This window comes from Nyctereutes procyonoides, unplaced genomic scaffold (assembly GCF_905146905.1).
Source record: "Nyctereutes procyonoides isolate TBG_1078 unplaced genomic scaffold, NYPRO_anot_genome, whole genome shotgun sequence".
NCBI classification, from domain to species: Eukaryota; Metazoa; Chordata; class Mammalia; order Carnivora; family Canidae; genus Nyctereutes; species Nyctereutes procyonoides.
The window spans coordinates 40151342-40178869 of record NW_026575126.1 but is presented as its reverse complement, the minus strand read 5'-3'; the positions used below and the strand labels follow the sequence as shown (position 1 = coordinate 40178869).

General features: G+C 53.1%; 2 protein-coding genes and 1 pseudogene across 9 annotated transcripts in view; 2 read left to right on the top strand and 1 right to left on the bottom strand.

Moving 5' to 3' along the window:
* The window catches only part of TRAP1 (TNF receptor associated protein 1), a 51295-nt gene extending 44481 nt beyond the window's left edge, over positions 1 to 6814 (top strand). Inside the window, exons 13-18 of the mRNA XM_055339674.1 lie at positions 424 to 609; positions 992 to 1130; positions 1697 to 1782; positions 2313 to 2458; positions 6239 to 6311; positions 6560 to 6814. Coding sequence (XP_055195649.1) covers positions 424 to 609; positions 992 to 1130; positions 1697 to 1782; positions 2313 to 2458; positions 6239 to 6311; positions 6560 to 6661 — 732 coding nt within the window. The 3' untranslated portion in view covers positions 6662 to 6814. The remainder of the gene's footprint in view (positions 1 to 423; positions 610 to 991; positions 1131 to 1696; positions 1783 to 2312; positions 2459 to 6238; positions 6312 to 6559) is intronic.
* A 141-nt stretch (positions 6815 to 6955) lies between these two features.
* On the bottom strand, positions 6956 to 22975 carry DNASE1 (deoxyribonuclease 1). 8 transcript variants are annotated; one of them, XM_055339682.1, is made up of 9 exons: positions 22912 to 22975; positions 9283 to 9395; positions 8801 to 8948; positions 8429 to 8517; positions 8233 to 8316; positions 7998 to 8113; positions 7731 to 7843; positions 7504 to 7658; positions 6956 to 7282 (listed from the first exon to the last, which is right to left on the bottom strand). In XM_055339682.1, the coding sequence occupies exons 3-9, from the start codon at positions 8945 to 8947 to the stop codon at positions 7066 to 7068; spliced, it is 921 nt and encodes a 306-aa protein (XP_055195657.1). In that variant the 5' UTR covers position 8948; positions 9283 to 9395; positions 22912 to 22975; the 3' UTR covers positions 6956 to 7065. The 8 variants fall into 8 exon arrangements, with proteins under 8 accessions (XP_055195657.1, XP_055195655.1, XP_055195654.1 ...); XM_055339680.1 differs by lacking the exon at positions 22912 to 22975 and adding an exon at positions 20727 to 20765; XM_055339679.1 differs by lacking the exon at positions 22912 to 22975 and adding an exon at positions 9527 to 10223.
* A 2889-nt stretch (positions 22976 to 25864) lies between these two features.
* On the top strand, positions 25865 to 26343 carry LOC129519839 (vesicle-associated membrane protein 3-like; annotated as a pseudogene).
* Positions 26344 to 27528: the final 1185 nt, after the last annotated feature.

The following is a 27528-nucleotide window of genomic DNA, read 5'->3' as shown; positions in this document are numbered from 1 at the left end:
CGACCAGGGCTAGTCACTGTTGTGGGGATGTGACCTCCACACCATGTCCTCGTGCCCAAAAGGCAGGGTCAGTGACTAGGAATGCACAGAGGATGCTGGGTCTGGGGAAGTCCCTGCCACAGACCGTGCCCACTCCTAGGATAGGACCAGAAAGTCCTCTCCGCAGGGCCCTGGACCACCTGCGGTGAAAGTTCTCTCCACGGTCCCCGAACTTCTGATACGTGACCTGCCGGATACCCGCAGGGTCCCCCCGCCGGAGCCTGAGCACCATCCCTGGGCCTGGCAGCCAGGGGTGAGGCCGGCCAGACCCCTTCCTCCCCCTCCCTGTGGCCCAGGCCTCCCATAGCCATCGGTCTGTGCCGGCGGTTGGGGGCCTTTGAGAGCGAGGATGTGGAACGAGGGTGAGCTGGCCTTTGTCTGCAGGAGGACATCGCGAGGCTGCTGCGGTACGAGTCCTCGGCGCTGCCCGCTGGGCAGCTGACCAGCCTCCCCGACTACGCCAGCCGCATGCAGGCCGGCACCCGCACCATCTACTACCTGTGCGCCCCCAGCCGGCACCTGGCCGAGCATTCGCCCTACTACGAGGCCATGAAGCAGAAAAACACGGAGGTGGGTGAGCCACGGGCTGGGGCCAGGGCGGGACAATCGGTGTCTGAAGTCCTGAAGGAGGCTCTCTGCTAGTGGACAGTGGCTGAGAGGGCCTGGGACACGGGAGAGCCAGGCAGCGGGAGGGAACGTGCAGGTGCCCAGAGCCCCAGCCGAGCTGCTGGCAGCTTGTGTCTGGGAGGTGAGGCAGGGTTTCTGTAGGGTCACTGTTCCTCCTGCTGCGACATACCAGGGCCCCTGGGACCGTCTGGTGAAGCCTTTTACCTGTGGGGGTCTCCACCGTGGCCTTTGTGGACGTGGGACGCAGCCCGCACCTCAGTGCCCCTCTCCCCCGTCACGGGCCGACATCTCTAGGCCCGATGCCAACATTCTGGGGCCCTCGCAGGTTCTCTTCTGCTACGAGCAGTTTGATGAGCTGACCCTGCTCCACCTCCGTGAGTTTGACAAGAAGAAGCTGATCTCTGTGGAGACGGACATCGTTGTCGATCACTACAAGGAGGAGAAGTTGGAGGATGGGTCCCCAGGTCAGCCTCCCTTCTGTCTGGGCCCGGGGACGCGGGGAGGCTGCGGCGGGCCTGGGGGGCTGTTGGCTGCAGGGCCTCTACTGCCCTGCGTGGTGGCTTTATCTGGGGTCTCTCTTGCCCGTTCATGTCTGGGATCCCAACCTGCACAAAATCAGCGGTTGGGAACATCTTCTGTCTTGATCCCGGGGCCTCTTCAGTGCTCCCTCCGGCTTCCTGATGGGATTAGAGATCATCTTTTTAAAGGCTTCACTAAATCACATGGGTCTCAGGCCACCCGAGGTGGGCTCCACACTCAACGCCGGCCTTGAGGTCATGACCCTGAGAGCACGAGTTGCATGTTCTACTGGCTCCGCCAGCTGGGTACCCCCAAAGATGTCCTTTTCCAGGGGCAATTTTATCTGCTTACTTTTAGGCGATGAGCATTTGGGGGAAGCCTCTGTCTGTGCTGGGGGCCAGCAGGGGTGGAGGGAGCCTCCTTACCCGGTGCTGGGCCATTAGCGTTTCAGGCCCCTGTGGGTCCCGTGGGGTCATTAGTGCAGAGCTTACTGCCTACCGCTGTCCCGTAGCTGGTGACCGCCTGTCAGAGCAGGAGACGGAAGACCTGATGGCTTGGATGAGAAATGTGCTGGGGTCGCGTGTCACCAACGTGAAGGTGAGGCCTGGAGATGGGCCACCACCCGCCGCCATGGCCCCCATGGCTGCGCAGCCACTGGCTGAGTGGCCGGCCTCAATGGGCTTTCTCCCAGCGGCGGGCGAAGCCCCCCTAAAGTGGGGACCGGCACATTGCTGCCGCTCCTCCGTGTGTGCATGCAGGCAGCAGGGTCGTGACCACTTGGCAGGAGGAGGTGTCCCAGCTGGCATACAGGCAGGTGGGAGCCATGGGGGGGCGGTGACAGCACCGCCTGCAGGAAGGAGGCTCAGGCCTCTGGGATGGGCGGGCTTGTGGACTCCCATAGGTGACCAGGCAAGATGGACCAAGGGTGGCAACCAAGGTGTTAGACGCTGCTGGCTGCGGGGATAGAGGAGGGGCCCATCAGGGTGGTTGCAGGAGCCCGTGTGGCAGCTCTCGGGCCCCATTCTCGGTGCCGCACGGGAGGGGCGTCCCTGCAGACTTGCATTCTCTGTGGCCCGGGGCCCCTGCCTTCCGCTCCTCCCTCACCTGCTCCCTGGCCTTGCTTGTAGGTGACTCTTCGCCTGGACACGCACCCCGCCATGATCACCGTGCTGGAGATGGGGGCCGCGCGGCACTTCCTGCGCATGCAGCAGCTGGCCAAGACACAGGAGGAGCGCGCCCAGCTCCTGCAGACCACGCTGGAGATCAACCCCAGGTGGGCAGCAGGCCCCTCGGGCCCAGGGCAGGGGCGCGCGTGCATCTCACTTGCCTGGTTGTGCTGGACGGTTATGTGCGCTGCCTGTGTCTGTGACACACAGAAAGGCGTGAGGGCTTGTGTGCCATTGAGTGAACATAAAGACGACGCTTAGGCGATCAGACTACGTTCAGTTGTGACGCTCCCTGCACGTGAGGTCCTAGGACACCCCCGACTGCCTGCGGGATGCCCCGGGGACTCGGTGGAGCCTGTCCCTCTCCTCCACGGCCCCTTAGCCCTCCCTGTAGACAGTCCTCGCCATGCTCTGGTCTGACTGTCTGTCCAGGGAAAGCTCCGTGTGGCCTGTTTGAATTTTTCTGTAACGAGTCCCCTTGTGTGCTTTTGAAGTGCTTGTTCACCCCGCGCCGACGGTGGCCGCGTCAGGCCCATGGCAGGGTAGCAGGCAGGAGTCTGCCTCAGCGCCATGGTTTAGTCTGTCGTGGCGGACTTGTGAGTTGTTCCCGTTCGGGGGCTGCTGGGAACGGCTGCTCAGAACACTTGTCCCATCTGGTTCCCGCAGGTGTTTCCTTGAGGTTCACCTGCCCAGGTGCCCTCTGCGGGGGGAGACGTGTGCTTTTTTAAGGTCTGTGCAAGGAATATTTTTAAAGATTTTTACTTGAGAGTGAGCACAAGCAGAGGGGAGGGGCCGAGGAAGGGGAGAGCAGACTCCCCACTGAGCAGCCCCCCCCCATTGACCTGCACACAGGCAGACGCTTCACCCAGGGCCCCCCAGGTGCCCCTGTGGAAGTCTTCATCACCGCATTTGTGAAGTTTTCTAACGTTTCTTTCTAAAAGCTTTAAAAAGTCTGGCTTTTCCGGCTGGTTTTAGTCTGTCCCTAATGGGCGTGGGGTAGGGGAGCAGTCGCTCTTGTTCTGTCCTTGCTGATCCGCCATGATGTCTCCGTCCCCGAGCAGGTGGCCCTGCACGCGGAGCTCTGTCTTCCCCACAAGGCTGTGTTCAGTGAGTTACCCTGCAGTTCCCTTCAAAGGGTCTTCCCTCCTTGTGGGTCTGCACCGGCACAAGGTCGCCTGACAGGTTCCCACCACACACCTGTGCATGCACGCTGTTCTTTTGATGGAGATTATACTGGTTCCCACGTCAATTTGTTTTTTCTTTTTTTAAAGATTTTATCCATCTATTCATGAGAGACACAGGCAGAGGGACAAGCAGGCTCCATGCAGGGAACCCGATATGTGGGACTCCATCCCAGGTCTCCAGGATCACGCCCTGAGCTGAAGATGGCGCTAAACTGCTGAGCCACCGGGCTGCCCTTTATCATTTTTGAATAATTTATTCATGAGACACAGAGACACAGGCAGAGCGAGAAGCAGGCTCCCTGTGGGGAGCCTGAAGCAGGACTCAATCCCAGAACCCTGGGATCATGCCCTGAGCCAAAGGCAGACCCTCAACCACTGAGTCACCTGGGCGTCCTGTCACTTTTTTTTTTTTTTTTTTGAAGGTTTGGTAGAGTGAGAGTGAGCAGCAGACTCTCTGCTGAGGAGAGGCCATTTTGAATGAATTGGCTTTAAGATTTTATTTATTCACGAGAGAGAGGTAGGCAAAGACACAGGCAGAGAGAGAAGCAGGCTCCATGCGGGGAGCCCGATGTGGGACTCAATCCCTGGAATCCGGGGTCATGCAGGCGCTAAACCCCTGAGCCGGATGAGTTGGCATTTTTATGTCAATTCTTTCATCCATGAACATGCCAGATCTGTCCATTTGTTTAGGTCTTATATAATCTTTTGGTGGCTGTAGAGTTCTTGTACATTTATTGTTTGATGTACCTTATATATTGGATATTTTGAAATGTCATTTTCTAACTTGCTGTTGTATGTGAAGACTGTTCATTGAGGGAGATTTTGTATATAGTGGTGATCTTTTTAGGATTTATTTTAGCATCTTAAGCAAGACCCTGCACTGAGCTCGGAACGTGATATGGAGCCCGATCCCAGGACCTCGAGATCGTAACCTGAGCCAAAACCGAGTGTCAGATGCTTAACCCACTGCACCACCCAGGTGCCTTTACCATAATTTTTAAATCAAACTATGTCAGGTTACCCAAAACGTTAGAAGATAGCAAAAATAAATCCCTAGACTTGTCCCCTACCACAGTTACCACAGTCCATTTTGTGGGTTTTCTTCTGGACCTTGGTCTTACATTGTTCTGTTTTTTTTTTTTGCCCCAGGAAATATTTTTCTCATGTTGGTTCATAAGCATAACTTTTGTTTAGACCACCTACTGGGGGATCCCTGGGTGGCACAGCGGTTTAGCACCTGCCTTTGGCCCAGGGCGCGATCCTGGAGACCTGGGATCGAGTCCCGCGTCAGGCTCCCGGTGCATGGAGCCTGCTTCTCCCTCTGCCTATGTCTCTGCCTCTCTCTCTGTGTGTGACTATCATTAATAAATAAAAATTAGGGGATCCCTGGGTGGCTCAGCGGTTTAGCACCTGCCTTTGGCCCAGGGCGTGATCCTGGAGTCCCGGGATCGAGTTCCACATCGGGCTCCCCGCATGAAGCCTGCTTCTCCCTCTGTCTGTGTCTCTGCCTCTCTCTCTGTGTGTCTCTCATGAATAAATAAATAAATTTAAATAAATAAATAAATAAAATGAATGAATGAATAAATAAATAATAAATAAATAAATAAATAAATAAATAAATAAATAAATAAATAAAATTAAAAAAAAAAGACCGCTGACTGGGACGAGGTTCTTTTTCCCCCCATGAGCCAAATGACTAGACGTGAAGGCAGTGGGTGAGACTGGACTTGGGCCGGCACTGCTCAGGTGGCTGGGGGCGGGGGGGGGCTTGTTCTGTGAGGTAGTGGCGTGGTGTGCTCGTTCTTGTTGCCAAAGACTATTTCTAAATTTTAGTTGCTTGTAAAATTCGTTCTGTGTTCTTCTGGCTCGGAATTCTCTGGGACATAAACTGTGTGGCCCGCGTCAGGTCTGTCCTCCCAGAGTTGGCGTGCGCGCGTGTGCGAGCAGACTCCGTTGGCCTGCTGAAGAGTGTACCTGTGTGAGGGAGGGAGTTGTATGTCCCAGAGCAACGTCCCTGCCCAGGTTGACAGACTCCTGCTGTCCTGTGTGGCAGCTGACATGCACCTCTCCAACGCCCACGGTTTGACCTAGCTTCTCCATTACGGCCATTCCCCTTAAAACGTCGTGATTTCGACATAGGTTTCCTACAAACAAGGTCAGGCGGCATATCCGTGGTGTTTCTCCTGTGGGGGAGGCAGACGGCGCAGAGTTCTCCCGCTCTCCCCTCGACCTCTTTGTATCTTGCTTCAAAAGTCCTGTGAAGTTAAGAAACGTTTCCTCTGTGTCCTCTGTTGCTCCTGTGGTGTCGGCTTTTCAGTTTTTAGGGCCAGTGGCCCAATTACTGGAGCTTTAAAATCTGCTCCGACACGGGAGAGCTCTTCCAGCTGTTCTTCCGTGATTATAACTTAAAGATTTTATTTACTCACAAGGGACACAAGCAGGCTCCCCATGGGAGCCTGATGCGGGACTCGATCCGGGCCCCGGGATCACACCTGAGCCCAAGGCGCCCCTTCCTCGGTAGGGTGCGTGTTAACTCTGGTACTTACCTCTTAATCATCCTGGTTTTCTCTGTGTAGCATCTGAACTTGACATGTGCCTTGTCTCCCTACGCTGGATGGTCTGGGTGACCCTGACCCTGCAGAGAAGTCCTGAGAACATAGAGGCCTGGCGCGGGGTTAACTTCTGGTGTTTTCTGTGCTGCAGACACATACTGATCAAGAAGCTCAGTGCACTGCGGGACAGTGAGCCTGAACTGGCCCAGCTACTGGCTGATCAGGTGAGTGTCCTGCGGCGCCTGCTAAGCTGCCTTTTCTCCAAAAGGTTCTCGAGAGAGCACGCACCGCAGGGGAGGGTAGAAGGGGGGAGCAGGGGGCCCAGCGCAGGCCTCGACCCCAGGGACCCCAGGACCCTGACCTGACGCTTCACGACTGAGGCCCCCTCGAACCCTGTTGGGAAGGGAACCACGCCCCCTCTTCTCCCCGCTGGGCCTTATCCTCCACTGACGAGGTGAGCCCTGCCTTTCAGATCTACGCGAACGCCATGATCGCCGCGGGGCTGGTCGACGACCCCCGCCCCATGGTGGGCCACCTCAACCGCCTGCTCACCAAGGCCCTGGAGCGCCACTGAGGGGCAGCGGCCCGAAGGCCCCAGGTCTCCCTGCGGAGGTGACCGGAGAGGCAGCCTGAGATGCGCCAGGGCAAGAAAGGAGGACTCAATGCCACCAGTGACAACTCCCCCTTTGAGCTTTATTTACTTAAATTAAAGGCATTTGTCAATCTCCATGTTAAACTTTTGTCTGGCCCGAGAAGGTACGGAGGGCGTGCCCTTGCCACACCCCCACCCCGTGCTCACACTGGAAGTGGAGGTGACCAGTCTCCATCCCTCCTTCCACAAACTCGAGTTGCCACCCTGACATTTCGGGGGACCACGGGGAGAGGGTGCTCAGGAAAACCTCATCCACGATGCTTGACTGTGTGGACAGGGAGGCTCTAGGGGGCGCCAGCCCCACTCCCCTCAGGCCCTCTTGAGCGTCACCTCCACGGGGTAGTGGTCACTGATGGCCTGGGCCTGTGGGAGGGAGGACAGGGACACACCCACACAGTACTTGCTGACTGCCCCCCGCCTGCGCCCCGAGAGGGAGGGACACCCACCAGCTGGCTGCTGAGGCCATAGGCCACCTGGAAGTTGAAGGGGGCGGCTGATTCAGGCACAACGGCATGCTGGAGCTGACTTCCTGCCACCACAATCCTGCCATACGAGAAGATCCCGTCGGCCCCAGGGCCACCAACACAGCTCTGGGGCTGAAGGTCACCCTGAGCAGCCGCCTCGCTGGCTGTGCAGTGCCGTGGAGCCCATTGGGGCCTGGTGGGCCAGGGACGCACCACCGACTACAGCTCAGGGTGGGGACAGACTCAGGTTTTGGGAAGCTGGACACCGAGTGGAGGCTGCTCCCGGAGGCCACCGCCTACCTGTCATAGGCACAGCGCGTGGACGTGGACGTGGTGTCCGCAGTGTCGGGAATCAGCCACTGGAAGGCCGGGTTTGTGCGCAGGCGGATAGAGGACCACTGGGAGGTGGCCACATAGCTGCAGCCGGCGTTGAAGTCACCCATGAGCACGATGTCCTGCCAGGACACAGTGGCCGGTTGGTCTGGGCCCGCAGCACGTGCCTCCAGGGCTCCAGGGCACAGACTCACCTCCAGGTCCCACTTGTGCCGGACATCCAGGTAGACGTCATAGAGCGCGTCTATCTCCGCCACCGCGTCCAGCGGGGCCGCATGCAGGGGCACGACAGCGAACTCCTTGATCTCTGTGGAGACGGTGCTGCTGAGCCCCAGGATCCGGGACACGAGGCAGTCCCAAAGGGCATTTTCCTGAGTGACCTCAGTGGGAGACCGGAGCACGGGGTGGGGGTGGGTCGGGGGGACCAGGGCTTTCCAAGGGCCCCGGGAAGGGCCGCGCACCCGTGAGCGGGGAGTGGAACCTGACGATGGCGGGCTCGCGGCTGAAGGTATCATTCCCGCAGGGCTCGCAGCCGTCGTCGTACTGGTAGCTGTCCAGCACAGACACGCGGTCAGGTCTGCGGGAGGCCAGGGGGTCAGCCCGGGGCCTGTGGGGGGCCCATGTGCTCCGGCCTTGGGTTCCTCCCCACCCACCGCATGGACCCTCAGGGCGCGTCTCCCGGCACCGGGCCCTTACCTGAACAGAAAGAGGTAGCGTTCCTTGTAGCTGCCGCGGCCCAGCGGCTCACTGACCACATAATGGTAGGCGTTGGGGTCGTCCCTGGGTCAAGAAGACAAAAGTCCCTGTCAGGGACCCACAGGAGCCTCCCATCTACATCAGGTGGTGCACCGTGCCCTGGGCCTCCCTCCCCACGACCCCCGCTGTCACGCACTGATTGAGTGTGTCCAGCAGCCTCCCTACAGCTGTCAGGTGGCTGTCTCTGACCTCCTGGACTACGGCAACGTCGTAACGACTCAGGATCTGCGGACAGGGCCACGGTGGTGCTGAGCCGGGTGGGCACCGGGGGTGGTGGCCCTGCTCGCTGCTGGTCCCCACAGTGCCTGAGCTGCTGCCGCTCCCTGGGGCACTTTCACCTCGTTGTCTGGCCCGAGGCTCTTCTCTGGGGCTGCTGCCAGCCACGGACGGCATGCCAGGGACAGCGGCACCCCCGTAGGTGGCTGCTGCCGTCTCTTCCCAGCACCTGTTTGAGCCATCGCCACAGCCACCCCTGGGGTTCCCCGGGGACGGGCTGGCCTGGACTTGCCTGCACGATGTACTTGGAGAGAGTGACATTGGACATCTTGGTCTCCCCAAAGGTCCGGATGTTGAAGGCCGCCATTCTCAGGGCTAGGGCCCCCTGCAGGAGGCCGGCCAGGGCAAGCAGCGCCCCCATCAGCCTGGCGCCCCTCATCCTGGAACAGGAGGGACACTCACAGGCGAGGCTGGGACTAGGAGCCAGTGTTCCCGCACCGTCCAATAGGTGTGGCTGCCGGAGCCCACGGCTGAGCAGGCCCGACGAGCCTCCGAGCTCCACACCCCACCCCATCCCCATGGCCAGGGAGCCCAGGGAGCCGCAGAGCCAAGTTGCAGACCCTGGGGTCTCCTGACTCCTGCACCCTCCGGAGGACACCCCCAGGGCTGGGACGCCGACTCACCACCCTCCCCCGAGGGGCTCCAGGCCCGGAAGGTGGCAGCGACCTTCCAGGAGCCACGTGTCGCCCTGCCTTCGGGCCACCAGATCCTCACCTGAAGGTCAGCTTCTCCGAGGACCGGGATTCGGGGATTCAGATGAGAATCAGGAACTGCTATCCTCTGATCAGTAACAACACTCGCCTTTTGCTGCTTTGAGAAAAAATAATCTACAAAGGGAAGGGAGTTAACGTGGTGAGAGACCCACACAGAGCGTTAGCTGAGTCCCAGCACAGGGAACATTCACTTCCCCCTGGAGTTTTAAAGGTTTAGGCAGCCGTGACCTTTCCCAGGGCATCACCTGGGGGGACGGAGAACAATGGTGCTGCCTGTGTGGCTTTCCCACGGGCGTGGAAGGCTGGCCACCCATATTTCAACAGGTAAAAAAAGATCACCTGATAATATTTGCATTTGGTTTTAAAAAGTCTAATGAAAGGGCCAAGGGTGCCCATGTCCTTCACACGTGCTGCTCTCCCAGGGATGGGGTGGGGGTGGTGGCGCTCGGGCTAGAGGTGACCTTGGAGCTGGGTCAGAGCCAGCGAAGCCCTGGGTGGCCCCACCACTGCTTCCGGGGGCCCCGCCAGGCCATGGGCCCCAGGGGAGGCGGGAGGCGGGGCTCCCTCGGGTGCCAACAAGGCAGCACAGAGCCTTGGGGTGAGGAGGTGTGTATTCCAGGCGGAGGGGACACTGCGTGGCTGGGTCACAGGGACACCGCCAAGCAGCTGAGGCCCGGAGTCCAGTCATTTGTTTTGGGATCCCCGACTGTCCCATTTGTGTTTGTTTTCTGTGTTGAGACAAGTCTGCAAACAGCTGGTGGCTCATGTTGACGGAAATGCATCCTCTCCCAGCCAGAGGCGCCAGAGAGCACAGTCCGCGTAGCCGTCCGGGGGGTGCGCTCCAGCGGAGACACCGGGGAAGGTCCCTGCATCTCCAGCTCCCGGGGGCCCCAGACCTGCTCGGCTCGAGGCCACGGCCCCCCACTGTCACTTCTTTCTGCCCCTTACAAGATTCCTGGGACCATCAGGACCTTCTCCCCGTCTCGGGATCCTTGACTTGATGGCAGCTGCAGTTTGGGGTTTTTTTTGCTTTGTTTTGGCCACCGAAGTTAGCAGTCACAGGTTCCAGGGACTAGCACACGGATCTGAGAGCCGCCCAACCCCTGGAGGGGACTCCACGTGTGGGGGAGGGGACGTATGGGTCTCCGGGTGTAAGGGCGGGAGCAAGGGTGCAGGACAGGAGCCCGGTGGCCTTGAGGCAACCGTCATGGGAGCACAGATGAAAAACCAGTCAGAAGGTGAGCCCAGGTAATGGGAACCTGCTGACAGACGGCGCTGCGGCCACAGTTCCCGCGTCCCTCCCATGCAGGCAGGTGGCCTGGCCCCCAGGCTGCGGGACTCCCAGCGCTGCCCTTAGAGACGTTTGCCTGCAGCTTCCCCCATTTTCAATCTGAGGTTTCAGTCGCAACAAAATCCAGAACCCGACCAGCGAGCGAGGCCGCAGGTGTGCTCCCCCTGCTCCTCCCGGAGCCGCACATGCTGGGTGTGGCCGGGGAGCCCGGAGCCAGCCGAGGGAGGCCCTCAGGGCCCAGGCGAGGCCCACACCGTGGGGGGCCTGCCCCCCCCTTCTCTGCCAAACACCGAGCCCAGTGCCCTGCGGAGCTCCAGCCGCGGAGTCTGCCCTCCGTGCCAGACTGCGAGGGGGCCCAGGCTTGGCTGCCGTGTGCGTGGCCCTCAGGGCGCCACCTGCCCGGGGAGAAACAATGCAGCCTGAGGAGGAGCCTGGAGTCGGGGGTCTGGGGCCCACCCCAGGCTCACCCACTGCGTCATCGTTTTGAACCCATTGTCTTCGTCTACAAAATGGGGATAAAACTGGGGCGCCTAGGGGGCTCGGTGGTTGAGCGCCTGCCTTCGGCTCAGGGCGTGACCCCGCGGTCCCTGGATCAGTCCTGCATCGAGCTCCCTGCGTGGAGCTTGCTTCTCCTGGCTCTGCCTCTGTGTCTCATGAATAAATAAAACTTTTTTAAAAAATGGGGATAAAACTGTCCCTGCCTTCCCCTTAGGTTTAAGTATCAGTGTGGGTAACATCCCACGGAAGACTCCTCTCTCTCACATCTCCCTAAAAATTCATCTTATTTCTTTTTAAATTTTATTATTTGAGAGAGAGAAAGAACAAGTGAGCATGCACAGGTGAGGGGGAGGAAGAAGCCGGCTCCCCACTGAGCAGGGAGCCCCACATGGGGCCCCAACCCAGGACCCTGGGGTCGTGACCGGAGCCGCAGGCAGATGCCTAACCTACAAAGCCCCCCCACCAGGCCCTTCAGTCACTGTTACCTTTTTCTCATTAACTTCTTTCCATTTGTATCAGTCAGTTCTTGTTCTGTAACGAGCAATCCCCAAACTCGTATAACCCAGATGCATTTTTTCCTTTGCATTTAGGCCTGCAGCTACCCAAGGCACACTCTTCTAACATGGCAGAAGGTGGAAACTTCCAGAAGAGCCAAAAGAAATACATGATGCCTCCAGAGGCCCTGGCTCAGAATTTGCATAGTGCCTCCTCTGACCATGTTCTCTTGGCCCCCGCCGTGGCCAAGCCCAACATCAACAATGGGGGCTCCGCAGTACCCTCCTCCCATGCCCAGCCCCATAACAGATATGCAGAACGGGTGCCAGGGAAAGGCAGGAAGCCCCGTGCTTCTGGCATCATTGAGTCTTGTCAGCAGGGAAATGAGTGCTACCAGCAGACTGCCTTCTCTGATCAGGCTGAGCTATTTTTACATCAACACTGACAGACTTTTTTAACTCTTTGGTTAAACAGAACCTACTCCAGAGACAGGAAGAGGAAACTGCACCTCACAATGGTTTACTGATGTCAAAGCCAGGTCTTGAGCTCTGATGTGGCTGAAATCAAAGGATCAGGAAAAAGTCCTCTAAGCACCAAGGCTGGCCACAAAGGGCACCCAAGGAAGGCCTCTGTTCAGGGTGTTGGGCCGCAAGTCACAGTAAATGCCACGGGACCCTGTGACCTGTTCCCAAACACGGTGGGGGGGTGGGCTGCCCACCAACATGGAGCTGGGATGGGGGAGGCGAGGATGGCCCCAGGTCGGGAGGGAAGGACGCGTGGCTGTGGTTCCCAGACAGCACAGGTGGCCGCGCAGTGACCCAGAGGGCGCTGCACAACGCTTGCAACCTTTGAGGGGAACAGGGTGCTCCATGTGGCTGGAGACCGTGGGGAAGGTGCTCATGGTTTCGACATTTCCTCCCGCTACGTTCCTCGCCAGGCCCTTGGGTCTCTGCAAGGCAGGGCCTCCGGCAGCCAATGAAAACGTAATCACTGTGCCGAAGTCAGTGTGGAATGGGCACCAACCATGGCAGCGCCCATGCCGGTGCCAAGATTGTAAAGGCGCCCAGAGGCACACACGTTCCATTCCTAAGTAATTTTGGTGACTTAAAGTATTTTTTCTTCAAATTAATATATACAGATCTTCCTCATTCACAATAAGGGTTATGTCCCCATAAGCCCACTCCAAATAAAAAATAGCTAAGTCAAAACATGCTGAATACCCTAGCGAACTCTGGAGCTTAGGCTCGCCTACCTCAAATGTGCTCAGAACACTTCCATTAGTCTACGGTTGCGCCAAACCACCTAACACAAAGCCTATTTTGCAACAAAGCATTCAACAGCTCATATAATTTGCTGAATACTGACAAGGAGAAACAGAATGGCTGCCTAGGTACAGAATGTTCCAAGTCTGGAAACCTCATGACCACACGGCTGACTGGGGTGCTAGGGTTCCTGCCACACTGCCCAGCATCTTATCGCAGACCACTGGCCGGGGAAAAGATCCATGTTCAAAATTTGCAGTATAGGTTCTAATGAATGCATATCCCTTCTGCACCATCGTAAAGTCAAAAACTCGTAAGACGAAACATTGTTAAGTCAGGGACTATATATTACTTTCCCAAATGTCTCTTAAGTTGCTGGGACATAAATACTTAAGTTGCTTAGACTTAATCTATTTAATGAATGGAACTGTTAGGTATTTCTTTTGGCCTAGGGAGTCCCTTAGAATAATTACGGGAGCTTATGTAGGTGCGCTGAACTGAGAATACCGGGAACCCCTGGGTCTAACTCACACACACAATGAATATGCCTGAGTTGCTGTATCTGTAGCTTCCTGTACTGAATATACCTTCTTTTCTGGCCTTCATCATTCATAACAGACTGGATAGCTACCTCCCCACAAAGAAATTCTCAATTCTGTAAACTGCTAATGAGAAAATTGGATTTTGGATTGGATTGCAATGGATTAAACACCTCAACTGAGTTTAAATGTATGAGTGCATGCTGAAGTAAAAAATTCATCAGTCATGTTTAGAAGATGGTAGGGAGCTGACCTGTTACTCTGCAAAGTGGCCAACAGTCCAAAATCAAGAAAGCACTCTGCCTTTCCTATGTAAATGATACCACCGAGTTGCCCAATGGTTAGTGAGCGGAACCTGCTGTCCACACCTCCTGAACAGAGGACACAACACCACTTAGGAAATGGCTTGCAAAAGCTACTCGAATGTTATCCAACTTCTAGATCTCAGTACCAAATTACAAGTGACAGACGCACATCCGTCATCAGCACCAAGGGGACACAGAATAATCCAGACTATGAGAAACTCCAAGACAAAGGATAGTCTCATCAATAAATTTCAAGAAAAAGAGGAGGAAGATCTTACAGAATAAAATGAAATATGAGATCTATTACTGATGCAATATGGATCCTATGAAACAATGAATCTCAATTGCTTAAATGAATATTTGCTTGGGGCCCCTGGGTGGCTCAGTTGTTAAGTGCCCGACTCCTGGTATCAGCTCAGGTCTTGATCTCAGGGTCATGAGACTGAGCCATGTGTTGTACTCTGCGCTGGGTGTGGAGCCCACTTAAAAAATAACTAGGGCAGCCCGGGTGGCTCAGTGGTTTAGCACCATCTTCATCCCAGGGCATGATCCTGGAGTTCCCGGATCGAGTCCCACATCAGGCTCCTTGCATGGAGCCTGCTTCTCCCTCTGCCTGTGTCTCTGCCCTTCTCTCCCTCTCTTTCTCTGTGTCTCTCATAAATAAATAAACAAAATCTTTTATTTATTTTTTTAGGATAAAAATCTCTTTTAAAAAAATAAATAAATGAACATTTGCTTAATAAATCACTTAAGAGGCAATCCTCACTGATAAGTGAGGAAATTTTAAACACACCTGTTTTTTTTTAAGATTTTATTTATTTATTCATGAGAGACACACACACACACAGAGAGAGAGAGAGAGAGGCAGAGACACAGGCAGAGGGAGAAGCAGGCTCCATGCAGGGAGCCCGATGTGGGACTTGATCCTGGGACTCCAGAATCATGCCCTGGGTCAAAGGCACCGCTAAACCGCTGAGCCACCCAGGGATCCCCAAGTGCACCTGGTTTTATTGCTCTTTGCTTTAGTGCGCTTTGCACAAAGGGAAGAAATGATTAAGCTTTGTGAAGAAGGCATGTCAAAAGCCAACAGAGACCAAAAGCTAGGCCTCTTGCGCCAATTAGAAGTTCCAAATGCAAAGGAAAAGTTCTGGAAAGAAATTAAAAGTGTTACTCCAGTGAATATACCAATAAAAATAAGAGGGCAAAACAGCCTTACTGCCGATAGAAAGCTTTAATGGTCTGGATAGAAAATCAAACCAGACACATTTGCCTTAAATTAAAGCCTGATTCTAGAGCCAGGTCCTCTCTTCAATTCCGTGAGGGCAGAGGGAGGTAAGGAAGCTGCAGAAGGAAAGTATGAAGGTAGCAGAAGGTGGTTCATGAGGCTTAAGGAAAGAAGCTGTAACATAAAAGCGCAAGATGAAGCTGTAAGTACTGACAGAGAAGCTGCAGGGAGTTCTCCAGGAGATGAGGAGATCATTAATGAGGTTGGCTACAATGACCACCAGATATTCAGTATAGACGAAACAGCTTTGTAATAAGAAGACGCCGTCCAGGACGGTCACAGCTACAATGGAGAAGTCTGTGCCCGGCTTCAAAGGGCAGGCTGACTCTTGTGAGGAGCTACTAGAGCTGGTGACTTGAGGCTGAAGCCAATGTTCATTTGTCATTCTGAAAATCCTAGGGCATTTTCTTAAGATTATACTAAATCTATTCTGCGCTGTCTAAATGGAACAACAAAGCCTAGATGACAACACATCTGTTTACAACATGCTCTACTGAATATTAAGCCCACTGTTGAGACTTACTGCTCAGAAAAAAAGGATTCTTTTCAAAATGCTCACGGACAATGCACCTGGTCACCCCAGAGGTCTGATGGAGACAGACAATGAGATTAATGTGGCTTTCACGCCCGACACAACATCCACTCTGCAGCCCACAGAGCAAGGAGTAATCTGGACTTTTGCATCTTATTATTTTTTAAAGATTTCATTTATTTGAGTGAGAGAGTACAGAGGGATAGTGAGATGGAGAAGCAGCCCCCACCCCCCCACCCTCACTGAACAGGGAGCCTGATGCAGGGCTCGATCCCAGGACCCTGAGATCCTGACCTGAGATGAAGGCCAATGCTCAACCAACTTGAGCCACCTAGGTGCCCTTCATATCTTATTTCTTAAGAAATACATTTTTGGGGTGCCTATTTTTCCTTCTGCCTCTGCCCCCACTCCTCTCTCTCTCTCAAATAAATAAAAAATAAAACAAAAGAAAAGAAATAAATTTTATAAGGCTATAACTGCCACAGACAGTGATTGCTCTGATGTATCCAGGCAAAGTCAATTGAAATCCTTCTGGAAAGGTTTCACCATTAAGAATATTTCTGATTCATGGGAAAAGATCAAATATCAGCCTTAACAGGAGTCTGGAAGAAGTTGATTCCAACCCCTCATGGGGTTCAAGATTTCAGCAGAGGAAGTCACTAAGATGTGGTGGAAACAGCAAGAAGTGGAGCTCGGGGCGCCTGGCTGGCTCAGGTGGAAGAGGGAGTGACTCTTGACCTTAGGCTCATGAGTTGGAGCCCTACGTTGGGTAGAGAGGTTACTTAAATAAGTATTAAAAGAAGTGGAGCCTAAAGATGGGGCCGAGTCACTGCAATCTCATGATAAACCTTAAGCAGAGTTGTTTCATATGGATGAGCAAAGAAAGTAGTTTATCGAGACAGAATCTACTCTGAGGATTGTTGAAATGACAACAAAATATTTAGAATATTTTGTAAACTTAGCTGATGAAGCAGCTGCAGGGTTTGAGAGGACTGACTCATTTTGAAAGAATTTCTACCATGGGCAAAATGCTATCAAACTGCATCACGTGCTCCAGAGAAATTGTGAAAGGAACAGTCGATATGGAAAACTCCACTGTGGTCTTAAGAAGTTGACAGAGTCACCCCAACCTTCAGCAGCCACCACTCTGATCAGTGAGCAGCCACCAACATCAAGGCAGGACCCTCCTCCAGCAAAAAGATTATGACTTCCAAAGAGCTCAGCTGATGGTTAGCATTTTTTAGCTTTATATAAAGTAACTTTTTAAAAGATTTTATTTACTTGACAGAGAGCACAAGCAGGGGGAGCTGCAGGCAGAGGGAGAGGGAGAAGCACGCTCCCCAACTGAACAAGGAGCCTGATGTGGTGCTCAATCTCAGCACCCCGGGATTGTGACCCGATCCCAAGGCAGATACTTAACCAACTGAGCCACCCATGCACCCCTAAATAAAGTAACTTTTGATTAAAGTTTGTTCGTGCATTGTTTTTTTATAAATAATGGCACTGTATATTTTAATAGACTATAGGATAGTGTAAACATAACTTATATGCACTAGGAAACCAAAAAGTTCATTTGGCTTACTTTATTGTGATATTCACATTATGGTGGTGTCTGCAGCTGAACCCGCAGTATCTCCAAGGTGGTCCTGTACTAAATGTTTAGGTGTGAAAATGCCATTATAGATATGCTTTTAGTGATCTTTAGATTTTAGATTTTCAGTGCAAAAAGTTGTTTTTATTAAAGTGAAGGGACAGGAGTCATGGGCGGAAAGAGCTGCCAATCTTTGGATTTTAGAGTCACAGTGAAATATTTAAGGATGAAATGATGTGCTTGCTGTCTGGGATTTGCTTTAAAATGTGGCCCTGAGGTTGGGTGGTGGGCACACGAGGATTCAGATACTAGTCTCTATTTGAATATGTTAAAATTTTCCATAATTTAAAAAATAAATAATTTAAATAAATAAAACATTTGGAAGCCTTAAGTGAATATAATGCATCATCCAAAAATGAAGTAATGAGAAGCTGGGGCACCTGTCTGGCTCAGTCAGAAGAGCATGTGACTCTTAATCTCAGGGTCCTGAGTTTGAGCTCCACACTCAGAGAGTAGGGTAGAGAGATTGCTAATTTTTTTAAAAGATTTTATTTATTTATTCTTAAGAGACAGAGAGAAAGAGAGAGAGGCGGAGACACAGGCAGAGGGAGAAGCAGGCTCCATGCCGGGAACCTGACGTGGGACTCGATCCCAGGACTCCAGGATCACACCCTGGGCTGAAGGCGGTGCTAAACCACTGAGCCACCAGGGCTGCCCCCACCCTGCGTTTAGATGCTCAGAGTGCCCTGGGCCCCTGCTTCCCCTCAGCGCCACCCCAAATGCAGCCCCAGTCTGCACGCACTCTGGCCCTGCAGCTACTGCATGAGTCCTCCCCAAACCCACGCAAAGCCTACCAGTGGGCTCCCTGCTTCTGGAAAGCCGTGCCACGACGAGTCTCCGCACAGCACCCGGCACCTCTGGGGAATGTTACTCCTGCACTTAAGACCCGTCATCACTTGAACTCATCCTCAGGACGAAAGCTGAAGCCCACAAAGGCGTGTGTGGCTCTGGCTCCGGGCCTCTGCTCTGCCTGCAGAGCTGGGCTCCCTCGTCATTCTGGTGCAGCTCAAACGTCACCTCTTGAGGGAGATTTTCCTCTCCCCACCAATCCTTACCACCGATGTGGTCCCAGGGTCATTTTTTTCAAGATTTCTATTACTTGTTTTCTTTGTTTCCTCACATGTTTGCTCTTACCTGTTTCAGGTGGGCCTCCCGACTAGAACACAAACCCCACGAGAGCTGGGGCCTGGTCTAACCTGCCCATCAAACCGCCCTGTGCCTAACCCAGTGCCTGGAACACAGAAGGTGCCCCATTGACAAATGCTTAATGCAGTGGGGCTACGTGCTCACCTCCTGTCCCCACCTCCCTCAGCCCCCTCCTGGCTAAGACGATATCTATTCCTCATGGACCCTCCAGAGAACCCGGGACGGCCTCCTGTCTTGAAGCACAGGGTATGCTGTGAGGCATCTGAGTGGCCTCTGGGCTCTGGGTTTGAGCTGACCACAACCTCCCAGGAGCCATGGCGGTGAGGGCGCCACGGACATGCCTCCCCTTGGCCAGACTCACCCAGAAGCTCTTCTCTCCCCTTGGGAAGGGTGTTCACTGACCCACAGAGCATTTCAGAAGACAAGGGGCTTCTGTCCTTTCCTTCAGATAAAGAGCTGACATCTTTGCCATGACACTGCTTTAACACATGCCAAACAACCTGTGTGGGTCATTGGCATCACTCAGCTCAGCTGGCCTTGAACCATGACCCTGCCTTACCTCACCATCCCACATGAATTTATTTCTCTTCATTATAAAGAAACCATTAACCCAGGATGGAAAACTTCTCAGAACACCATGCAATCCAAAACAGTGCCAGTCACACTCAGCAGCAGCCCTGGCTCCCATGTCCTCACCCCTGCCTCTGTGCATGCCCATCGCGTCAGTAAACAGGCGGCACTCCAGACTGGCGACGGGAGGCCTGAAGAGTGTGTGCTTGCACCCCCTTGCAAATCAGATGGGCCTCCATTTCCGCAATCCCGCCAGTCAGCGCAACTCTCTACACTCTGCATTTAGAGAGAGAAGCAAATAAAAAGACAATTTTATTTTTTAAAGATTTTGTTAATTTGACACAGAGAGAGCACTAACATGGGGACACAAGCAGAGGGAGTGGCAGAGGGAGAGGGGGAAGCAGGATTCCCCCCTATTGAGCAGGGAGCCCTACAAGGGGCTTGATCCCAGGACCCTGAGGTCATGACCTGAGCCGAAGGCAGATGCTTAACCCACTGAGCCACCCAGGTGCCTTGAGACAATTGTTTAAAAAGGCAGTTTCTGGGGCACCCAGTGGCTCAGTGGTTGAGTGAGTCTTTGGCTCAGGGTGTGATCCCAGGGTCCTGGGATCGAGTCCCACATCGGGCTCCCTGCATGGAGCCTGCTTCTCCCTCTGCCTGTGTTTTTGCCTCTGGTGAGACGTGAATAAATAAAAAATAGGCAGTTTATTTATTATTAATGTGTCTCTCGTGAATAAATAAAAAATAGGCAGTTTCTAAGGTGTATGTTGAGAGATTAGCATACGTTTAGCCCAAGACCACAAATACAAAGGAGCTTGTGCTCCTGATGGTGAATCTGAGGCTCCTAAAGATTTCATCAGCACCACAAAGCTCTACTGACTGGGCTCCCAGCATTCCAGGAGTATTTCCAACAAAGTCACACTGAACCACGACTGAGGACCCTCCAGTCTCTCCAAGCACCAAGAACCTTCTTCCACAGGAACCCCCAGCCTCCACTCCACACCCCAGGCTGGGGTCTGCGGAAGAGAGGAGTACAGGACAAGGACGCTGGCAGACTAGGGTAGGCCGCCCGTGGTGGTATTTGCAGGGGTATCTTCTACTGAGCCATTCAGCTTGCCAATTCTTTCTTCAGCTGCCTCCAATCCACTGTGACGTCCACTTATGGGACTTTAAATTTTAGTCATCCTACTTTGCTGTTTCAGATTTTTCGTTTAATTCTTTATGAGTTCTCCGTGAAGCTCTGTGTCTTACCTCTTTGCTCTAATATGTACTCAGCTAAAGTCTGCGTCTGGCGACCTCAATACCTTAATTGCTGGTGGGTCTGTCACCTCGCCCGGTCCTGTTTGTCAGGGTGCCTGGTGACCGGAGTCAGTATTAGGCATGGTGTGTGACAGAAAGGCAGAGGGTCAGGCCGCCACAGGACACTCGGGGGCTCAGGTGATGCGTGGCTCACCCACCTTCCTAGTGCAGTCCACTCTAGCTGTGGCTTTCCCCCACGCCCAGAGTGCACCCCATGGGTCCCAGCCAAGAACCTGGCGTTTCTCAGGGTCACTCCTTCCTGAAAGGCTCTGAACTCTTCCCTGTACCACAAAACTGCCGACCATCCTGCTCTGCTTTCCCACCACTTTCTGGTTCTCTTGCCTGAGGAGTTCATCCACAATGCCTCGAGGGGGGGACTGCTGCTGGGATCACCCTCTCTTCCCTGGCCTCCTTCCTTTCAGGGATCTCACCCTCAGGTCCTGCTGCCTTAGCAGCCCTAAGCCCCCATCTCGGTCGTGCCAGCCCCGTGAGACTGTCCAGAGTTCCTCTGGCTTCTCTGCCCTCAGCAGCTCCCCCTGCCCCGCCCCAAGGAGAAAAGCAAGCAGGCTCACCTCTTCAGCCCCTCAGGCAGCTTCTTTCTGAATTGTAGCCACTTCCTCGAGTCCTCAGCAGATATTGGTCGGCCCTGAGCTACTCCATGGCCAGAAGCAGTCTGTTTTCACTACCTGGCATGAGTCACTGAAATGGGGACAGTGTGAGGACAGGATGTGTGCTGACAACTCAGCAAGCTTGTCCTGCTAGCGTAGGCTGCTTGGACATCTTGGAGCCACACGTGTCCGTGCAGAGGCATGCCAAGTCATGAGACTCAGCCAGAAGGAACGCAGGCCATGTCTCTGCTCAACCAAGAGGCTCTGGGGCTGAAGACCTCTGCAACCTTGTCTGAACCCTATGGGATCTGTCCTTACGGGCCCAGTCCTACAAAGAAGATGGCAGCGGGACATAGCAATTCTACGTTCTAGAAGCTCATTCTATAACTTCTCTGAGAGCAGGAGCAGGAGTCCTCAGCTTTGGTCTACCACCTTGCTCTGGGAGAAAGAGCCTTGGGGCTTGCAGATTGCCACCCCCAGGCCTGCTTCCTCTCTGGGGACTCGGCCCTCTTGGCCAGATGGGCAGTGCTGGTTTTTGATACGAAGTTGCAAGTAACTGCTGTGCTTCCTGCCTAGGACTGGCCATAGAGCTTATCTGTAAACATGATAGCTTGTTACACATTGACAGTTTCAACCATTTTCCCCAAGTGGGCTCCTGGCTCAGGGCCTTTGCACTGTCCCTCCACCTAAGCATTCCGCCTCCAGAGCACACAGCTCGCCCCTCCTTCGCTCAAGCCTCTTCCCAGATGTCACCTTACCATAGCATCCTACTTAAGTCAATACACTTTGTCCCTCTAGCCTTGTTTTTGTTTTACCATCAACCACATCTAACACACAGCGTACATTCTGTCTCCCTGGAAGCAGTGCAGTGAGAGTGGGCTTATGTAACAGCATCTAAACAAGGCCGGACCCATAGCAGGTGCGCACCAAGTACTTGCTGAATGAAAGGGTGAACATCGGAGAGGGGCCTTCTTGACAGAGCAATGGCTTTGGATGCCCCCACCCCTCTCCAGCTGCTCTGGTCGTCCTTGTCCAAGTATGAGCATCTCACACAAAGGGGGCCTGGCCCAGTCCTCTCTGATGAATGAGTGAAGGGACAAGCTTCTGTCACCAGGCCCGGCCTCTCAGCCTCCACATCCCCAGTTCTTGTGGGGTGGCGACATACAAGCAAGGGTGATAAGCGGGCACCAGGGTCACAGCTCTTCATGGGCGGGAGAGGCTCCTGTGGGCTAAGGAACTATCACAGTAGTACTTGGGTAAGGCACAGACGGTGGGACCAGTTCATCCTGGTCCCAGCGGGACCCTACAGGAACCGGTGGTCCCGAGAGCCAACACCCACGTGACGGCGCAGCCCCACAACACAGTGGCCACCGAGGCCCCCTCACCACTGACCTTCAAGTCTAAGTCCCAAGTGACAGAGTGTCTTTTCTAACTCTGCCTGGCCCTTCCTGGATGGCCAGCTGGGAGGGCTGACCCATGTCTTCCCTGGTCACTGTGTCCACTAGTCCCCAGACCCTTTCACCCATTCTCTCGGCATCTCTGGGCCTAAGGCTGTGGGATGGGAAGACACTGCAGCTCTGCTGGTGTGGAGGAGACCATGAGCCCAAGCTCCCCTGGTGTTCCCTGCCCCCCCCCCCCCAGGGAGCTTCATGTTGTAAGTTCCCATGACTGAACTCTTCCCGTGGGGCAGGGATGCATGCAGTGAGAGCCTGTGGGGCTCAGTCACAGAAGAAGGGCTCCCGCTAACTGTCCTCCCTCAGCACCTCCGCCTTCACCCTTAGCTGGCCGCCAGGACAGCCTCCTCCTCGGGTCTGGCCAAGTGAAGGATGATGCACTTGTCCTGTTCCACACCCTCACTGAGCTGTGGGGCTCCCCACAGGGCTGCCTGTTCTGGACTCCTGGAGGCGGGCAGACCTAGGACCCTGCCGCCACTCTCTGCTCAGAGGTCTGGGCACCAACAGCTCCAGGCAGGGTCTGAGGCTGGCAGAGACCTGGCCTTGGGAACAGGAAGGGGAAGGTGCTTCTGGGAGGACAGGAAAAGCAGCTGCACAGACCTCTGCCTCCTCAGGAACCGCAGGCTCTGGGCTCCAGGGAGCAGCGCTGGTTCTCACACCACTTCTATGCCATTTCAGAAAACGCATCCACTCACCTTGCAAGGCTGGCCTTCCAGGTTCGCCTTCCAGGCTCTCCTCCCTCAGAGCGGAAGTGTAGCAGGGCAGCACGGGCCACCACCGGCCAGCTCACTCCAGCTGCAGCCAAGGCCAGGGCCTCAGGCAGAAGCAGAGGTGGCCTGAGGAGGCCAGGGAGGAGTCCAGGCTAAGGCCGGAGTGCCGGGAGGCAGGTGGCCATGTCGGTCCCATTCCTCGTCGTCTGAAGACTGCCTGAGCTGTGGTGGGCCATGGAAGCAGGGCAGAGACTCAAGTTCATGGGCGATCAGCTCCTTTCTTCACTTGAGCTCCTGTGAGGAGGCGGTCATCCTCGCAAGCACCTCAGCCCAGCAAGGACACAACCACGGAAGATGGTAAGGTGGTCCTGCCTGGGGCCAAGCACAGGCTGTCCCCACGTCACTGTCTTCCCATCCGTACCATCTTGCTGTTCCCAATTGTAGTACAACTGTTTAATAAAAGAAGAAAGGAAACATTAACAGTGTCAGTCAGCTTAGCCAGAGAGCCCCACCTGTGCTGATTTCATTAAGCTCCCGACTGGCTGTTTCATCTGTTTGGTTATGTACTCCTTCAAGTCAGAGTAACAGGGTCCCCTGCATGCAGGAAAACTGGACAAGAGATGATGCAGTGGGCCTCCAGTCACCAGACGGCAGTGATCCCAGCAAAGAAGGGGAAACCAACAGCCGGAGCCTGTGACTGCACCAGCCATGGCCAACGCAGTGGCATCCACACTATGGTGCAGGGAGGGGGAAACCCAGGCGCAGGTGACCATCTCCCTCAGCAGAGGAGCCAGAGGGGCAAGGAGGCAGCTGGATGTGTGGGGCGGAGTGCTGGGGAGGAGGGGCTGCACTGAGGGCAGAGCTCCAGGACGTGCACGGGGTCCCACGGGGCTTCACCTGGGGGAGAATGTGTACTCATGTAAGACAAACTACTCCAGGAGCTCCAGGCAAGAATCCCTAGAAAGGAGCGGATGGAACAACCCCTAGAGCTCACACGGGGATGGCACTACTTTGTGTTCCCACAGGCCACCGTGGAAAGGCTTCCTAATTCACAGGCTGTCAGGGAGATTCCTCAGAGGGGCATCACCCCTAATAATGGGGCTAAATCAGCTGCAAACCAAGGCAGCCCTGGACCCACCCTAACGCTGCTCAGGAGCAAGCCGCTAATGGATCGACTGTTGCCAAGGAACTGAACTGTGTACCAGACCTCGAGTAATACTATTTGAAGGAATATAACAAAACCCAGCAACCAACAACACAAATTCACAATGTCCAGGATCCAACAGGGAAGTGGGCAAGTATATCAGTTGGAGTCCAGCCAGGAGACAGAAACCACATGGCATTTTATTTATTTATTTATTTATTTATTTATTTATTTATTTATTTATTTATTTATTTATTTATTTACTTACTTACTTATTTTTAAAAGATTTTATTTATTTATTCATGAGAGACACAGACAGAAAGAGAGGCAGAGACACAGGCAGAGGGAGAAGCAGGCTCCATGCCAGGAGCCCGACGCGGGACTCGATTCTGGGACTCCAGGATCAGACCCCAGGCCAAAGGGTGGGTGCTGAACCACTGAAACACCCAGGGATCCCACACATGGCATTTTAAATAAAGGAAGTTTAGTATAAAGAATTATTAACTATTTATAAGGAGTTAACTGAAAGGAAACAAAAGAGAACTCTACAGAACACCCTAGGGTGAAGGGAAGTACCCAAGGGAAGGATTCACACCTGGGAGATAGGTAGTCACAGCCCACTGGATGGTGCAAATTCACTGGCTGCCCCAGGGCAAAGCTGGGGGCCGACAACCACCTACGTGGGCGCCAACACAATTAGCAGGGAAGCTGTGTGCAGAGTTCTGGGCAGCCACCAGTGCAAAGGTGCTGATGAACTCACCAGAAAGCTGCCAGGAGGCCAGCCAGGGTCCCAAAGAACTTGCCTGGCAGTGCCTGACCCCTTCAAGATATACAGAGAATATCACACTGGTACCACAGGGTGCTACTGAATCTGCAGCTAGGAACCTGCCCCAAAGGTGCCACAGAAACTTACTGGCGTGAGCTCCCACATGTCCTACATTCCAGCCTGTGTCATCGAATGGAAATAAGCCAAACACACAGAACAGAGAAGAAAGGTCCCTTCTTCTCCAGCACCCCCAACAGCGAAGATTAGCATGAGGCTAGCTGGCAAAAGAGAAGTGTGCCAGCATCACAAGCAGGCAACGAAGCATGAACTGGTAATTGCTGTACCAGGAGAGAGAAATATGACCTATGACCTTAAGAAAGACCAACCACCAGAAACTGACCTAGCAAAGGCAGAGATATAAGAACTAGCAGACGAGGACAATGATTATTATAAAAATGCTTCATATATTCAGGAAGGTAGAGGAAAATGAGCATTATGGGGAGGGAAATGGAAGCTATAAAAAGATCCAAATGGATCTTCTAGAGATAGTATCTAAAATGAAAAAAACATACAGTATAGTTTTTGCATTGGATCAACACCATAAAAGAGAATTTAAAGACGTAGCAATTGAAACTACTCAAAATAAAGTACACACACACACACACACACACACACACACAAATAAAGCACACAGATAAAACAAAACACCAGACACTACCAAGAAGATCAAAGTGAATAAACTGGAATCCTAGCAAAAGAAGAGCAAAAAGGAGAAACAATATCAGAAGAAATAAGCAAAATTTCCCAAATATGATCAAAACTATAAACTCACAGATCCAAGGAACTCAATAAAACCCAAGGGGAACAAACCTTAAGAGACCACCACCAAGGCACACCATAATCAAATTGATGAAACCAGAGTCAAAGAAAAAAATAAAGAAGCTGGGCTTTTACAGAGCACATTATGTACAGTCCTGGCCTTGGGTCCCGCTGCGCAGCTCTGCGGACCACTGCTCACCGCTGCCAAGATGTCTACAGGTGCAGCTGCCTCTGGCAGTCACTGGAGACTTCAGCAGACACAGAATCTAGCAGATGAGACAGTGGACATCATGAGAGTTGATACAAGGTGTTGGAAAGAGAAGAAGCTCTCAGAGTGGGGCATCTGGTGGCTCAGTGGTTGAGTGTCTGCCTTTGGCTCAGGGCGTGATCCCGGGATTGAGTCCCACATCGGGTTCCCTTGCAGGGAGCCTGCTTCTCCCTCTGCCTGTGTCTCTCCCCCTCTCTCTGTATCTCTCATGAATAAATAAATAAAATCTTTAAAAAAAAAAAAAAGCATCAGCAGCTCTCAGAGTTAGATGATCATACAGATAGGCCTCAGGCGAGCGTCCCAATTTGAAACAAGTGCTGCCAAGTTGACAAGAAAGTATCGGGGAAGAACTCCAAGATGTGGGCAATAGGGATTGTCATTGTGGCCATCATCATCATCTTGTGTGGGATGTTTCCCTGAGAAGAACCAGTGAAACTCTAGCCCGCTGTTCAAAAATCCTTTTCAAGGCTTATGACTTAGAACCTGATATAATCTTGAGTTCCCTGTCATTCTATCGAAAGTGATTACGTTTTTTGTTTGTTACTATAAAGTTTAATTTCTAGGAAGCGGGTCTTTGTTTTCATTAAGCACTCCAAACTTGAAGTGCAGCCACCTGGTCCACATCTGGCCCGGCGCCTTCCCAGACTGCTATATGGCTGAAGAAGAGGATCTCTTAAGTTCCCGAGTATCATACCTTAGAAGTAATGTTGTCTGATTAACTGTCGTTAATTCCAGTTAAGGGAATTTGTTCCAAGTTAGCTATCCCTGTTATATGGTAATCTTTGGAACCATATATTAAATGTTTAGGTAATCAGATTTCCAATTTGTGCCTTACAGAAAGAACACTATTGCTTAACACAAATCTGTAACAATGACAGGCTGTGCTTTATTTTGCTATTATAAGGGAACCCTCTACTGTTTGTAAGCACTACTGACTTTTTTAAAAAAAATATTTTCTTTATTTATGACAGACACACAGAGAGGCGTAGAGACACAGGCAGAGCGAGAAGCAGGCTCCCTGCAGGGAGCCCAGTGTGGAACTCGATCCCAGGACCCCAGATCACACCCTGAGCCAAAGGCTCAGGTGTCCCAGCACTACTGACTCTTGAGCTGTATTTATAATAAAATGCTGTTAGAGTTTTTGCTCTTACATTAGATATGAAGATGTTTACTTGTTATGTTTTATCACTTGTTAAAAATATTTTAATCAGAAATAGCCTCTTTAAGACATTTTTATAGAACTATGGCTATGACCAAAGTTTCTGTTTTCCCAAAAAGCTAAATGCCAGTACGATGTCCTTGAGTCTGATCCTGACTGAGAAATTTAAAGAAGTGACAAATGGAAGTTACGGTCCCCTTCAGAATTAAAATTATAAGTTAGGATGTAGAGGCTCACGTACAAACAGGCCTTTCTTGCCTGTGGAATGCTGTCGATGGTGCAGTTCCCCTTCTGATTTTAGCACTTCTCCCAGGGGTTAGAGAAGGTTTAGGCTAGACTCTGACCATTTCATACCTCAAGACTGAGTTCTACCCCACAATTTGCAGACTGTCAGCTGTGGACTCCAGTAGGTTTCTAATAATTATGTGAGCAACAGTTCTGTAGCC

What these genes read in the sequence shown, in the direction of transcription:
- DNASE1 (XM_055339675.1), bottom strand. Translation starts at nt 8,829, where the DNA reads ATGTCACTCTCTCCAAGTACATCGTGCAGGCAAGTCCAGGCCAGCCCG. An exon ending in GTTCCACTCCCCGCTCACGG is followed by an intron (nt 7,844 to 7,997) that starts GTGCGCGGCCCT and finishes CCGTCTCCACAG; the next exon opens with AGATCAAGGAGTTCGCTGTC. An exon ending in ACGCGCTGTGCCTATGACAG is followed by an intron (nt 7,283 to 7,503) that starts GTAGGCGGTGGC and finishes CTCGTATGGCAG; the next exon opens with GATTGTGGTGGCAGGAAGTC.